This window comes from Apis florea, unplaced genomic scaffold (assembly GCF_048593485.1).
Source record: "Apis florea isolate Af1SG1 unplaced genomic scaffold, ASM4859348v1 contig_3367_pilon, whole genome shotgun sequence".
NCBI classification, from domain to species: Eukaryota; Metazoa; Arthropoda; class Insecta; order Hymenoptera; family Apidae; genus Apis; species Apis florea.
Genome location: NW_028256746.1, coordinates 1933765 through 1950024, shown reverse-complemented (window position 1 = coordinate 1950024; position 16260 = coordinate 1933765). Strand labels below are relative to the sequence as shown.

General features: G+C 36.8%; 2 protein-coding genes across 6 annotated transcripts in view; both read right to left on the bottom strand.

The window, feature by feature from the left end:
- LOC100863535 (lost and found) overlaps window positions 1-16260 on the bottom strand; it is a 187194-nt gene that overhangs the window by 74934 nt on the left and 96000 nt on the right. The window lies entirely within an intron of this gene.
- On the bottom strand, window positions 8733-11295 carry LOC105736019 (uncharacterized). The gene is made up of 7 exons (XM_012489116.3): window positions 11157-11295; window positions 10571-10811; window positions 10002-10111; window positions 9802-9921; window positions 9457-9609; window positions 9287-9346; window positions 8733-9080 (listed from the first exon to the last, which is right to left on the bottom strand). The coding sequence occupies exons 1-7, from the start codon at window positions 11230-11232 to the stop codon at window positions 8896-8898; spliced, it is 945 nt and encodes a 314-aa protein (XP_012344570.2). The 5' UTR covers window positions 11233-11295; the 3' UTR covers window positions 8733-8895.

Sequence of the window (16260 nt, the reverse complement as noted above, 5' to 3'; positions counted from 1 at the left end):
AAAATCAATCGAACGAAACGACGCAACGCTCTCACGAACGGTGGACGCCATTGGAGAGCGAAAATGTCCGCTCGACAATCAGAACAACGATCTCAACGTTACGAGCGACTTTATCGCGAATTACGATACCGTTTCTTCCATTCCTGCCTTTCCGTATCCCGTCTAATTGCAACGTTACCCCCGCCAGCAATATCCTCGATGGCCCTTAACGTCCTCCCTACCTACAATTCTCACCCCTTCCTACTAACGAATCATCTCGTTTCTTCCCATTTCGATGATTTCGGCGAGAAGATCATTCTTTTCTCGATTGTGTTCGCTTTTTTTTTTTTTTTCGATTTCTTTACAACGAACGATGATCGAACAGTCGAATCGAGTGATACTCCATTCTTTTCGTTAATTAGATCCTAATGATTTAACGAGAGGATCATTCTTTCTTCGATTGTGTTTGCTTCTTTTTTTCTTTCTTTACGATGACCGAGCAGTCGAATCGAGTGAAAAAAATATCGATTTTCCAAAAGTTTTCACGTCGTCGTGAGGAGTAATCCGCTTCCTTTAACTCGTCCCTTCCAACCAACCCTTTTCATTAATTAAATCCCAATGATTTAACGAAAGGATCTTCTTTTCTTCGATTGTGCTTGCTTTTTTTTTCGATTTCTTTCTTTTTTCGCGACGAACGATGAGCAATCGAATCCAGTAAAAAAAAATATCGATTTTCCAGAAGTTTCCACGTCGAGGAATAATCCGTTCCTTTTCGTCTTTTCCAACCAACGAATCATCTCGTTCATCCTTTCATTCCTTCCATCGATTAGATTCCAATGATTCGACGAGAGGATCATTCCTTCCTCGATTGTGTTCGCTTTTTTTTCGATTTCTTTACAACGATCGATGACCGAGCAGTCGAGAATCGAGTGAAAAAAAATATCGATTTTCCAAAAATTTCCACGTCGAGGAATAATCCGTTCCCTTTATTTCGTCTTTTCCAACCAACGAATCATCTCGTTCCTTCCATCGATTAGATTCCAATGATTTAACGAGACGATTATGCTTTTTTCAATTGTATTTATGTTTTTTTTTTTTTTTTTTTCTTTACGATGACCGAGCAGTCGAATCGAGTGAAAAAATATCGATTTTCCAAAAGTTTCCACGTCGCCGCGAGGAGTGGAATCCGCTTCCTTTAAAAGTTTTTCCCGCCATTCAATTTTCCCGGTGCGGGAAACTTGAAAATTTTATAAGGGCGGGGAGAGAATTCTTGGCAGATCGGATTTCATTCCAACGTTCGCTCGCGTCCTCTTCAATGGACTCTCGGCTCGCTCGGGGAGAAGCTTAATGCACAAGGCGTAAAGTATGGAGAAATTTTAATTAAAAAGGAGGTTTGATAATGGATAATGGCGCGGCCTCTCGCAATCTTTGAGCGATCCTTGAAAAAAAAGAAAAAAGAAAAAAAACGTTTGGAAAGCGTGAACGTTTGGAAGGTTACGAAAGTAAATTAGTTTAAATTTGCACGCGATTGTAAAACGTATTTTTAAATTGGAAAATTACCTCGGTCCCCTCGTTTGCTTTACTCGTAAGGAAATTAATCGGATGAAGGATCGGTGTTGTGTAAGCGAGAGATTTTATTATTCGTGTCAAGGCGAACGAGGATATTCAAATTAGATTTTAAAGGATCCGGTACTCTGAATATCACTGAGTTAATTTGCATTCGTAATCGAAATTTTACGAAACCACCTTGAATTATTATTCTTTTCTTTTTATAAACAACATATTACTTCTTCCTTACAACAAAAGCTATAAATAGAATAATAACTTGCACGTTATATCTTATCAAGACGAAACAGAGAACGATGAATATTTTACTCGAATCTATTTCAAGATTTGGGTATAAGGAAGACAGCAATATCTGGAGAGACTGTTGGCTTCCACGTGGCTCGACAGCCATACATCACCGTGCAAGTCATCTCTGTTAGGGCAAGCAATCGCAATTTGTATGCATGCAGTTTGCGCGTCTATTAACGCGAAACAACAAACATCGCGGGTCATCGGCTAAGCGTTTGCAACGAAAGATATCACATCTCATCAATCTTGTTAGACGCGTCTCGCTAGCTTCGCAAATCGTTTCGTGCGCGCTTTTCTCTTCTCGAAATGCGAGCAAATAGAAACAGCGAAGAAGGTTGGTAAACTTATTTTCCTTGATAACTAAAACAAAAGTAAAATCCAATCCCTTGGCAATGGTAATATCTTCTTTGATTTCAAATGTTATACAAACTGTTTCGAATGTTTCTTGCTCATGAATGATCTCCTCGTCACAATCAATCACAATGAAATCCATCAATGGTTATTTCCACGCACAAGCTTCTTCTTCGAACATCTTCCACTTTCACTTTCCACTCCACGCATCAATTACCAGGAATTTTAAAAGAATTTTAAAAAGGTAACTGGTTAAAATGTTATACTTAATCCACTTTTCGCGTAACCTCACCCACTTATTACGTATATCGAACAATAAATGATGGAAGTAACTTATCTAAGCGATTCGTAATTTCGACTATTACATATTCCTCCCATCGCACTTTTGCAAAAAAAGCGTGGCACTTTGCCACAAAGCAAAGTTGAGAGGATCGGCCGATCGCCACGACGACAAAGGAATGGACGTGAGCGGGCAAAGAGCGCGGATTAGGCTTGGAGAGATTAGATGGGTGGGCGAGAGGAGGCAAAACTGGACTAGGCGCCTAATCTGCGTTCACACGTAGGGTTGGACGGGCAAATAGAACGGGGCCTTCCCTTCTTTTCACAGAGGCGAAAGAGCTGGAGGCCGCGACAATGCCGCCTTAAGCCCTCGAAGGTTCGGAAAGAAGGGTGGAGACCCTGCCGAGGGGAGGGAGTCGTATTGTAGGGGCAAACAGCGGAATCCTTCTTTCCGTATATGGGTCACGCGAGGGAGAGGTTTCTTTGGGGAAGCAGGCAGCGTTATATAGCGTTTTTTAATCGATTTTCCAGGCCTCGAACAATGCCTTCGACGATATCGATCCGACTTGGAAAATTCCACTCGGCTGGAATAATTCCGCGGTTACGTAGAAAGGGATGACGATTTTTCTCGACGCGACGAGAGAGTTACGAATTTTAGGGGAAATGGGTGTGTGAATCTTTAACGGAAATGCGCGTGCGTTTCTTTGAATGATAAATAAACTCTCAAATTTTTATCATCTCTTTCACGTACGGGATAATCATGTATTACTACATCAAGAGTTGATGTCACCTCCAATAAAATTATATAAAATATATTTTTTTTAACTGAATTTGAATGAAATGTACGCAAAAACGTACATTTTCTTTGCAAAACGATGTATTTCGAAACATTGGAAAAATAAGTGAAATAATTCTAAAAAAAAAAACGGCTAACGAGAGAGAAGACTGGCGGTTTGAATAGAATTTTTATCCAACTAATTTCTTCCGAACGAACGAACGTGCAACGAAGAAGGAACGCCAAGTTCTCGGCGTTGCGAAGAAAACCAGCGGAGCGAAAGAGGCACGACGCGAGATTACGACACTGCTAATTAATGATATCAACAGTTGATATCGCCGCGTCTTTCCACGTCTTGACTGTTAACTGTGAATAGGCGCCATTCTTTGACGCATGAAATACTAATCAAGGCCATTTACGAAATGAAATTTCGCATGAACGCAACTTCGCCTTAATAAATAACCCGTGAAAGGGAAATTCTTAGCGCGGAGAGTCAAGTCGTGGCAGCGTCGGCCAACCGAAGAAACGGATTAACGAGACTAAATGTCGTCGTTTCGATTCCCTTCATTTTCATCGATTTTTAAAATTATTTTGTACGAAAAAAAAAAATATATATATATAGAATGAACGATTTTGAGAAAAACTCGATATAACGTAGAAATATTTCCATTTTATTTGGAAAACACGATTGATTAATTTAACGGGATGAACTTGGCATCTATTAATCGTTGACGATAATTTTATTAATTTTTTTTTTTACAAACAGTAACAGTATCGTTTTATTAAAAGTAGTTTAAAATATCAATTCGTTTAATTTTCATTTTCGACGTTTTCAAATTATTTATTGAAAAAAAAAAGGAATAAAAATATTATTAAAAATAATCCAGGAATTGAAAGTATAAAACGAAAGGTAGGAGACGTTACTACCTCGAAAGAAAAATACTCTTTTCCGTTCCCGTATTTCCATTTACGTAATACCCCCAGCTGGGTTATAAGTTGATTGCAGAAGAAAATGATATTTTCCTTTCAAGTATGGGGGGAGTATCATTCTTTAACCCCAAATGATCGGTATCCGGGGACACATTTCTCCGGTATAAGCTTCGCGGTATCCGCATAAGAATTGTATTTATATCTCTTGTACTCGAATTAGCAAAGAACACGCGTTTCTTCCTTTCGCTTTAAATAACAAAACCGATTCGTTAGACGAACACAAACAATATAAAATCGTGATAAAATTACGTGAAATTGAAAATTTATCCGACGATCTTATAAAAGAATCATCTCAAAAAAAAAAACGTATTTCTTTAAATAATTAGACGATTCATTGGACGAATCGAAGGAACAATCGAAAATTCATTCAGTGATTTTATAAAAAGAATCATCTTAAAAAAAAAAAAAAAAAAAAACACGTTTCTTTCTCTCGCTTTAAATAAGAAAAGCGATTGGTTAGAGGAAATATGAAGCAATATGAAATCGCGATAGAATAACGAAAATTTATCCGATGTTATAAAAAATCGTTTGTAATTAAAAGATAAATATGGTGAAAAAAATGTAGGGCGCGAATGGAAAGCCGGTGCGGCGAGTTCGATCGGTCGAACTTTAAAATTAATTTTCATCGGTCGGCCGTATCGATTTGCGAGGAATTGGCGGTGGTAACGAGGAGGGCGAGTTTTTCGCGGCGAGTGTTCTCGAGAGTCGAAAGCTCATCGCATGTCAGACACAGAGAATAAAGGGAACAGGAAATAGAGAGAGCGATATAGATTAAAACGCAGTCATCCCTTTTGTGAGACCGCGATACCCGTTGAAAACCTCTCCTAAAAGAAGCTTTCAGCTTTATCATAATTGCATCTCGTGATCTCCTCCTTCGAACAAGTCCTCCAAAGTCGGGATCAAATCCTCCATTTTTCTCCTTCAACTTCTCGATAACACGCTTCTAAACGCTTGCAAGAGTTTAAAAATACACACGATCCTTATATTATATCGCATTACAGATTAATTCGTCTCTGTCGATGGTACGACGTGCCAACTCACGATGATGCTTTGACGCGCCATGAGAAAAAATATCGATGCCACGATCTACTATTAACGTCCAACGTGCATTGTCGACCACGTGACAAACCATATGTTACACGTTTAATAGCCATTGAAAAAGTAATTCAACAGACATTACAAGCATCCATTGCTATTATTAGTCGCGAGTGTAAATTATCTAAAACTAGGAATGAAAAGAAAATATCGATGCCACTCTTCGACACGTTTCACTCCACGTGATAATCCATATAACACGTTTAATATCATATCATAATTTCTACATTATAAATTCATTACCATATTCATATTGTAACCGATTAATCTAAATGAGGGATTTACACGTCCTCAACATTTTCAAGAATTCTAGATACAAAGAGAATAACTTAGTATAATTTTATTTCGTAATCTCGACGAGGCATCCACGTTCGCAAACGATCATTTTACTATCAACAATGACACCGATGATGGAGAGCAGAAACCTCTCCGTCTCTCCACAGGAGTCTCCTTTCGTTTTATTGGTTTCCAAGAGGGGGGAGGGGAGGATATCCGCCCCCCGTCATTTATATCCGCGTGGACGTTGTTAATTCATAGCTGGAACAGGCGGAAACATGGTTCCAATTCAAACGTTCATCGCGACGCGTGTAAACTCGAGTCCCTCGAAGAAAGGAGAAGTCGAAATCGATCGATGTTTTTTTTAGTTCGTTGCCACTCGATCGATTCGATCCAAGTCGGATCCGATAGAGTCTCGAAACGAACGCTGATACACAGCCATTGTCGCGGTTAATTTATACACGAAAAACGAATTGGGACGGGCGCACAAGCTTCGTCGAATCGGAAACACGATTGGCTAATGCGACCGCGGGCCCATCGATCATCGATACATTTTTGATCGGCCGATTGTAAACGAAACGTTTTTTTGACCATCGATCCGGAAAGTAATCGTTGGCGATTCGTTGCTCCATGGTTTTATCGCCATCGAGCATTGTTTTTGACGGTTAATTTATCGTCGTTAAGATCGTTGATGATCGTTATTCACCGGATTATTTCGTGTCGTGTGATATTCGATTTTGCTCGCAAGGGAAATTAGCCTGATCGATTTCGCTGGATCCTCAAATGGTGAATTAAAATATTAAGTAATCTCGTGGAAGGACTTGAAAGGATAATACATTTGAACTAATTTTCTTTTAAAGTATACTTTTACGTTATGAAATCGTGGAAGAAAAATTTTTCCTTCCAATTGGACCAAGTTTCTAAACGAATTGATCGAAATATTGAAAATTATTATACACAATCGACGTGATATGTTTATCACCAAGATTCTTCGATTAATTATACGCTTTATTTTGAAAAATGATCCTGATTTCGACATGACGAATCCGAGGCAAAAATTATGTAAATCCAAAATCCTATCAAATTGTTTTCCAAAACGAGTAATAATTTCGAATGCACGTTCCATTGTTTGAACGGGGAGCAAACCGATTGCTAAAATCAAAGAAACGTCGAGGAAGAGAATTTCGGTGTTTGTCGAGAATTGTCCCGGTTGGAATTTTATCAACGATGCAATACGAAAAAGACGAAGAAATGTAACAACGAAGGGACGGAGGAATAAGCAAATCGAATAACGTGGACAAAAAAGAAAAGGCTCGAAACGGATAAGGTTCGACGGTTCTATCTTCGTGCCATTTCTTCTAAAAAGAAGAGAAGGAGGAGGAGGAGGAGGAGGAGGAAGAAGAAAAAGAAGAAAAAAGAGAAAGAAGAGAGAAAAAGGGAAGAGAAGGAAAATGGTGAAAAGGGGAAAGAGGAAAAATACGAAACATTATGCAGGGAAAGGCTGAAATATGCATGAAGGGATAAGATACAAAAGGTAACGTTTTCGACGTCGCGCCTCGAAAACCCTTTGCGCATTTGCGAACCGCTTTGAAAAATTGTTTCCTACCTTTGATATCTACAAGCTGGAAAAATTTTTCCTACTGGTAAGGAATTGCGAATATATTGTAAGCAAACTTTTTCGAATATCGATTAAAAAGAAAAAAAAAAAACTGGACGATAAAAATTTGATATCAAAATTATTAATTTCCTGCAATTTTCCGTATTATTTCGAATTACGTCCAATAAGCAAGAAGAAAAGGAATCGTCGATAATAAATTTTATCGTGGACGGTGTAAAAAGGATTTAATATTAAAAAGTGTAATTATTAATTTTTGCGATTAATTCGTTTCAATTTTTATATTATTTCGAATTGTCCGATAAGTAAGAAGAAAAACTCATTGCAATCCCCGATAATAAATTTTATCGTGGACAACGATAATAGAAAGAATTCAATATCAACAAATGTCGTTATTAATTTTCGCGATTGCAATTTTCATATTATTCCATACGTTGCACAACAATTAAGAAGAAGAAGAAGAAGAAGAGGAAAAGGAAGAAAAAAATGGTAGAATAAATTTCAGAAAAATGTTATTAATTTTCAAGAATCTCTTCTACTGCAATTTTTATTTTTATATTTTTATTTCACGAGTTGGTATTAAACGGGAAGTAAGAAGAGGAAAAAGCTCGTCGAAACGTTGCAATAAACGTGTAATAAATTTCACGAGGTGGACGAGGACAGCGATGCTGAACAAGCGCAGCCGCAAGGATAATGGGCCGACTTGGAAATGCTACTTTCCAAACGGTTAGCGGTGATATACACGGACGACGTTGGTAATCGAACCGATGCTTATAACACCGGGCCTCCAAACCTAACATAAATTCGATCGACTTAACGTGACAACGGTGGCCACCAACTTCCGTGCCCTTTCTTGCACCGCCATTTTGCCCGCACACAGCTTCCGGCAAACTACTTGCGAGATTCCAGCCGCGTAATTTCGCGAAACCGATATCATCGATACTGTGTCAACATAGATCGAACCCTTAAATCTAAACTTTCCTTCCTTCTTTCCTTCGCGATGCGTAAATCTTCTAAATCGAAAGTTTCGGAGGGAAGATAAAGGAATCCACAAAAGATTCTTATGGCGTGAAAATTTTTTACTTTTGAGATCTGATTCGAAAAGAAATCAAACTATTTTAAAGAGGGTAAAAATCGTTAACGTTCATCGAGAGGAGATGAAAAGCGATCAAGTTGTTTGAAATTCTCTTCGTTTTCTCCCTTAATCTCGCCGCTCCTTCTCGAGGAGAAAAAAACGAAGGTGACAAGCGTTCGTTCGTGATATATGAGATATTCTGTATCAACTGGTTAAGCAACTGATGTCTTCGAGTCTCGATTGATATCGTGACATTACGCATCTTCGAGTGTTCATTATTTATTATTTAAAACAATTTATAAATGTACCTCTTATTGTGAAAGAGAGAATACATTTCTGAATGATCGAATTACCAAGCTCGATCATCGTCGTAAAATTATTAAAATTATAGCTTCTTTTCAACGGGAATGAGAAAAAGGAAAGAGAATTATTCCGAAGGAGAATAAGAATAAAAAGTTGTTTAATTAAAAGAAAAACAATGCTTTCACTGTGTATCAGAGGTTCTACATGTATGTTGTAATTTTTTTTAAAACGCTTAAAACTGTCAATGAGTTATATAACATCTTTGGAAAATCGTATTATTGGTAATAAATAATCACAGATTATTTACAGAACTTTTATGAATGGATACGCATAACTATTGTGGCATTCGCTGTCCGGAAGCCTTCGACACGTAGGAATTGGAGGTACTTCGCACACACATTTCACGCAACGAGAATCATAATTGGTTCCTTGATCCAATTCGTCGCCTATGTGCATCGTCATATTACCGAATTTGCATACTTTGTCTTCTGCAAAACATCGATGAGATAAAATCGTCAATAATTATTTTATTTTGTTCGTATTTTGAACGTATCGATCGATCCAAGTAATTTCAAGTTGAATGAAATTATATCGATATTGTTATTAATATTGATTCAACCACGAATAAAAGAATATATTATAAAAAAATTTAATGAATTTGAAATAAATAAATGTATATAAATAAATACATCACCTTCCTCGGAAATAGATTTAGTGTGGTCATGATTATGGATAATAACGTCGTCCGAATTTTCTGCGAAAACGAGTTCATTTTTTAATATAAATTTGTTTCTTCAGAAAGTTGTTACTACCTATCGAAGGTTTCAAAGGTTAATTTAGGAGATATTTCTGTTATCAACTCACGACATCTCGTATCATAGCTGCAATCCGTTTGCGGATTTTGATGATCGTCGTAAAACACGGGGGCACATTTTTGGAATATAGATCCACCGTTTCTGAACAACGGAGAGCAATGAGGATGGTTCATTTTCTTGCAGAAGGGCTCGATATTTTCACCTAAACGTCACAATTTTTATCTTTACATTTTTTTATCGTTTTTTACCTCTTCTTTTTGAATTTTCTTTCAATTGCTTGAAATTGAAGAAAAAATTTTTAAAATCATAGTTCGATCAAGCTACTTTCTCTCTTTCTCTCCTCCTAGAAATGTAAATTATTTTTCCAAGAGAATGAGAATATTCTTCTTTGTACCTGTGTATCCAGGCATGCAGTAACAATCCAAATCCGGATCAGATCTTGGGTTAAAGTATTCTCCGTCATTATAAACTTTGCCATCAACCTCGCAAGTCGCCCTCTTCTCTCCTTCTTTCACTGAATAACCGTAATCGTTTAAAATCTTCTCGATTTAATTACAATTCTTAATTACAATTTATCGAATGCTTTTTACTCACGACAAGTCGGTACCGAGTTTGGACAACAACTATTATGGCTGTATCTGTGGAAACAATTTTCCCCCGCCGAAATAAAAGCGCAATCTACGGCCGCGCATACAAAGGTAGCTCTGTTAAAATAATAAAACACTGTGTCGTAAGACGTTTGCTATAAGCTTAAGAACAAACAAATATTTTCTAAATTAAATTCGTTTATTTGTTTATTTCGATAAAATTAAAAATCTTAAAACAAAAATTAAATTTAAAAATAGAATTGACGATGACTTTTAAATGATGATTCTCTATCAATTAAAGTCAACAAATCGTCAACTTTGAATTTCACGATTAATTGCACAGAAACCGCGTTCTAACGTTTCAAACATACCTGATCCAAAAACGCTAAAAGTAATTTTAATAACTTGTGACAAATTAATTTTTAAAACTTTTAAGAAAAATAACACGCGATTGAATCACCATGGTTTATCACGCGTATAAAACTTGACATACAAAAAAAATCAAATATACTATTTCAAACTTGACGACACCGATTAAGAGTTGATAGCCAACTGGCAATGCCAAAACGCACTCACGCATCGTTAATGATCATACACTTGCAACCAATGTCACAAGGATTGGCGTCCTCGGGTCTCAACACCTCTCCATCGCTGTATTCGTGGCCGTTCACGTAGCATTTATCTCGTGCCAAATTGTCCAGGTGAGTGCAGTTGTACGATTCCGCGCAGCAATCGTTCGGATTCTTGTACACAGGAGTACAACCGAGCGCCTCGTAATGTCTCAATATGCCGGGACATTTCGTTTTATCGCAGATTTCTTTTCAGAAAACATGATCGAAGTCAGCGATCGAATTTCGAATCGAAAAAGTGGAAGAAAAAAAAAAAAGAAACGTATCGATTTTGCGTATCATTTGCGATTTAAAATGAAAATCGTTTCGAGACATTTTAGATTTTCTTTTGTCGTAAACATCCATCGTTCGCGGAAGATCTCTTTAAATTTGAGCGTGGATAAAATAAAAAGTAGATAATTATCTTTCTTTCGATCGAAAATTTTACACAAAATTAAGAATTTCAACACTTTTCGTTCTCGAAACGAGAAACATCGCGTAAATAAATTTGCAAAATCAAACCGAGCGACCGACCAACTTTTCGTATTCCTCACCTCGTCCCGTCACCTGAGCGGCGAACAAGGACACCAGAAGGACAACGATCGAGCGTGAACCGAGACGAGTAGCCATCGTCTCCAAACCGTGAACTGTGCACGAGTATCATCGTGTCACGATCGTCTCTCGTCTTTTATACTTCCGACCCTGAACGAATACCGAGAACAATCGAGACTCGTGGAAGTGGGGATTTCCTAGGTTAGTGTTATCGTTGACGCAGAGACAGGAAGAGAAATGGTGACGTCCAAAGAATGAATTAATAGTATCTCTATTATGTGTTATTTGTGCAGAGGACGTAATCGAGAAAATGACGATCGCAACATTTTTTTTCTTTTCATTGACTCTAGATTTTTAGATAATTGATGACACCTTCCTTCTTTGCCTCAAGCTTCCTTCCTCTCTTCCTTCCTTCCTCGATATGTTTTTAAATTTGTCGTTTCATTAGAAATGTTTTTTTTCTATTCCGAACGACATCGATAAGCATTGACGAAGACGTAAGAAAATCACACAATTACAAATTATCTTGCTCGTATGATAATTAATAAACGGTTTTTCCGCTACGATCACATTATTTTCAAACAATCTTCCGACGTCGATTATATAATAATATTCGAACGATAAATTTGCTCACCTCGTTATCTTCCCAACTTTTTCACTGTTTCACTTTATTTACCATCAAACAGAATTTCCCCGGCCATCGCACGGCTCACCAATATGGCGAGGAAGAGACTTTTGAACAGACTTCGGGCTAAGTCGTAATAAGAGTGAAAAGTTGAAAATAATTCGTGTTAATACTCGGTAGAGTTGTTATTAAAGAGTTTCTTAAGCAATTTCCGATAATATCTCCTCTCCAAATGAAAGTTTGCGACCCAGCTTTCCAACGAGAGAGTAAAAATCAACTTTAATTATTCTTCTCTCTCTTCTTAAGTCGAATTCGAATTGCGATTGTCGTTGCTTGCTTGATTCGATACGATCAATTTCAGAGTTTAGAGAAAGTGAGATGCGTCTATTGAATCCATCCATTCATTAACCTTTGAAACAACTCTTTTGATATCCGCCATCATCCAATCTTACATCCGCCCGAGTTATTATGCAGCGAGATTAAAGGAAATAATTAAAGGTGATATATTTTATGAAAAAAAAAAAAAATCTCGCGTACTTTGTGCACGAGCAATAACGATCAACGCGTGTAATTACGATTCATCTTGGCAATTATTATTCTTCTTTCCAGTTTTCGAAAAAAAAAAAAAAAAAAAAGAACAATTTTACTTAAGAAACGCCATTAAAGTACGAAGATGTATCAAATTAAAAATTACGTATTCGTTTCGAGATTAGCTGTTCAAGGAGAACTACGTCATTTGGTATTATTTTAACGATTTAATTTCTAATAAAAAAAATAATGATCGATTCTCTAGAAGGAATCAATGACGTCTTTACAAAATCTATCATTTTGTTAATCTCAGATAAAGTGTATATAATTTTATGCCTTTTAATCGCATACTTCATACTACGAATCGTAATTATATCGATGCGTCTATTCAAGCATTTACGACTTCAAAAACAAAGGAAAAATAGTCGAACATTATATAATTTCATCTTATTTTGTTTTTCTATTTATGAAATAATCGTTTTTTTTTTTTTATCAAAATTCTTTATCTTTTCACTCGATGAATTTATCGTCGTTTATATTATTAAGGTAGGAAATTCTTAAATTCTGCAATTTCGAAGAATCGTTGATCTTCGAGATGGTTAAATTGAAAATCATTACATCGACGAACGACAATTAAGATTTAATGATTTAAAATTTCTTTCCAACACGTTCGTAACTTTGTAATTATATATATATATATATATATATATATATATATATATATATATATATATTCAGAGAAAAGAATGTACGAAAGAGCAGAAAATTTTTAAAAAGGTGTAAATGATGAACGATAGCGAGAATAATTTTAGAAATGCTTCGATTAATCAACGATAAACGATTCCATTATCATCCTGTTCTATCCGAATCACATCTATTCCTCCTTTATTGGTAATAAATTTCACCATATTTCAATGCAAAGTCTTTGACAAAAACAAATATCCCTCCTATAAGCCCCAAGGTATAAATGGAACTTGCCAAGGATTCGATGAATAATTTCATTATTCTGACTAATGGTTCGATCTGGTATCTAGCGAAATGCTCCATTTATCGACATCATATCGTGCAAATGACAAGGCTGGCGGACACTTTTGGCAAATATAAATGTAATTCTCGTGAAAAGTCACGGGGGTCGGGTATCGAAAATCTTGTCGTGTAGATATGAATAGAAACCTGGGGATGAAAAAGAAACCTTCAAAGACCTTCCTTTTGTCCGATTGAAAAGAGAAACGAGACTGAGATAACGCCAACTTTCTTTTGACGTATGATTTCGATGTATCCCCGTGTAACGCACCAGCTATGAAACAGAAATGAGAAGTTCTTTCTCTCCCCCCCTCTTCTTCCCTTTTTTTGTCATATTTTTATTACATCGATTTAATTTTTCAAATTCAATTTGTTCGAGTTTTGCAAAATTCAGATCAATATATTCGATATACACGAATGACTTAAACGACTATATAAATCGAAATCTTTCATGCTTCGTTCTTTATTATATATGTACACATACGTATTTGTGTAGCACGTATTTTCGACGTGATTGATATTTTACGAGATAATTTGCATTCGTTTGTTGCAATCTGCATGTTGGAAGTTGGGCGAATTTGTTAAAGTTATTGCCTCGCATGAATAACACGATGCGGGTAGCTTTTTCGATGACGAGGACAAAGCCTGTAGCCGTAGTCTTTTAAATTCGCCTATTTCGTTCCAAGTTTAGCGAAAGTTTGGTACACGTAATTGTTCCATGCTGGTAGCTCTCTCGATCCTTATAACTTACGTTAATTCATTTCTAATTTTTACACGTGGCTGAGAATCGTAACGGCACGTGGAAACGATTCTCACTCCTTCGTACAATATCCTTCTACTCGTTCGATTATTATTATATGTGCATTGTGAACATCTCCTTAAAAATAAATTAATTAATCCAATAATTTAAATGTGCCCTTTTTTAAAGAGGATCAATAGAAAGTCAATTTCTCGCCCGAATAGAAAGAATCTAATTGTTTCTTTTAACATCTATCTAATTTACTTGGAATACTACTGGTAAATTCAGTCTTCCCTCCCTCGTTTCTCCGCAATTCGAGAGGGGAGGAATAAAATTACTAATTAGAAACGCGATAAAATACCAAAGTAGGAAGGATTGAAGGGAGGACGTTACAAAAATTCCTTCAAATTGTCGTCGATAAGAATAAAAAAAAAAAAAATTCCAACGACCCTTAACCTCTTCCATTCGAGTTCATCGAATTTTCCCAGCTTTCGCGATAAGTATAGAGCTCGCAAGCGATCTCCAACGAATCTTGAAAAGCAACTTCTCTCCGTGTTAGTATAATAAAAACGCTCGTCGAGATTCAACGACGACGTCTCGTGATATCGGAAGCTGTGATAATATTATCTAACATCGCGATAACTTTGAAAATATGAAAGATAAAAATATACTTTCGATAACAATTTATTAAGAAACGGAAACTTTAAATTAGAGCGAAAATATTAATACATTTTGCTTGATATTATCATATCTCGCGAGATATATTCTTTCGAAATCTCGGTTCGTCAAAAGGATAATCATCGTTTATGTTCGACCAAAATACCGCCAAGATTTAGGTCACGTGTGGCGTTGATAATAGTCCCCTGGATCATTATTTCGAGACCGAGTACACGTGGGCTGAGCGCACGTATGGTTAATCACGAGAAAATGGAGCCCGAGGACGCGTGGAATGAAAGCGTGCGTCCTGTGCTGGAATTTTAGAGAAACTTGTCTCATCTGTCCTTTCTGCATGATAATAATTAAGGTCTCTGGTCAAATACCTAAATTTCGTATTCGACGTGCGTTTAATGAAATTCTAAAAGAGAAACTTGTTTGATCTGTCTTTTCTGGATGACGATAAATCTATGATCAAGCATAACAAAATTTGGTATTATATTAATTTTTCGCGAGAATTAGGTTGAAATACACGCAATTTTAGGGAAACTTGTTGATTCTGGATGACGATAATCGAGTCTATGGTGAGATACGAAAATTTACGTACGTTAGTTACCGAAGATTAATCACGAGAAGATGAATTCTGAAGACGCGTCAAGTCAAAGGATGCGTTTAATGTAATCTCAAAAGAGAAACTTGTTGTCGCACGGTCGGATAGTAAAATTTGGTATTAACTAGTTTTTCGTTAAGATTAAACCGAGTTCATCATACGTGTTCCCCGTGTAAACGCATAATTCTCCTAATTTTGTTTCTCCAGCGGAGAAATTTTCGAACCAACTTTAAGTAAACCCACACCGTACACACACACACACACACCGTGTATCTATATAATTTACATATATTCTGCATATATTACTCGACACAACCACATATTTATCGTATTTCAAAACTACCTTCCTCCGCGACTGAAGCTAAAACAACGTATGCATAATTTAACAAGTAGCTGACCTGGAAGAACAATGGAGCGACTTATACATTTTTATAAACTGTAGAAATTTAAACGATTTTATCCCCGTTCGTTGCGAGAACAATTACATCCCAGAGCGTAATTAATCAGATTTGAAAAACCGATCGTCTAATTCCTTCTCCTCCCAAAAAAAAAAAAAAAAAAAATGGTGAGAAAATTCGGCGAGGCGAGAATCATACAGGGCATATTTTTCCACGTAACAAGAACACAGGCATTACGCAAGCTCTGCCGTCGTCATGGTGACAGCCAGGATATTACCGCGCGTGAAACGTCTCTATGATGTCCCATTGTGCCGTCCAAATAGCTGCTAAATCCGGCTGTCTCCGCGGCGACGTCCCCTCCTCGCAAGCGGATTTCGTTCACGCGAACCGAAATTTCGCTTCGTGACGCGCTTTCCACGCGATACTTCTAATCTCCATTTTTCTCCTCCGACATCCACGAGAGATTCCTCGAAACGACGAACTTGTCGATTAATTTTTGTTTCTTTTTCTCTTTTATTCGCAAGAGGAG

Bases quoted from the DNA above. Each gene is read 5' to 3' on its own strand.
- LOC105736019 (XM_012489116.3), bottom strand. From the start codon at position 11,232: ATGGCTACTCGTCTCGGTTCACGCTCGATCGTTGTCCTTCTGGTGTCC. The intron at 9,610-9,801 runs GTACAAAGAAGA...TGTGACGTTTAG, and splicing joins CTGCATGCCTGGATACACAG to GTGAAAATATCGAGCCCTTC. The intron at 9,081-9,286 runs GTGATGTATTTA...GATGTTTTGCAG, and splicing joins TAAATCTATTTCCGAGGAAG to AAGACAAAGTATGCAAATTC.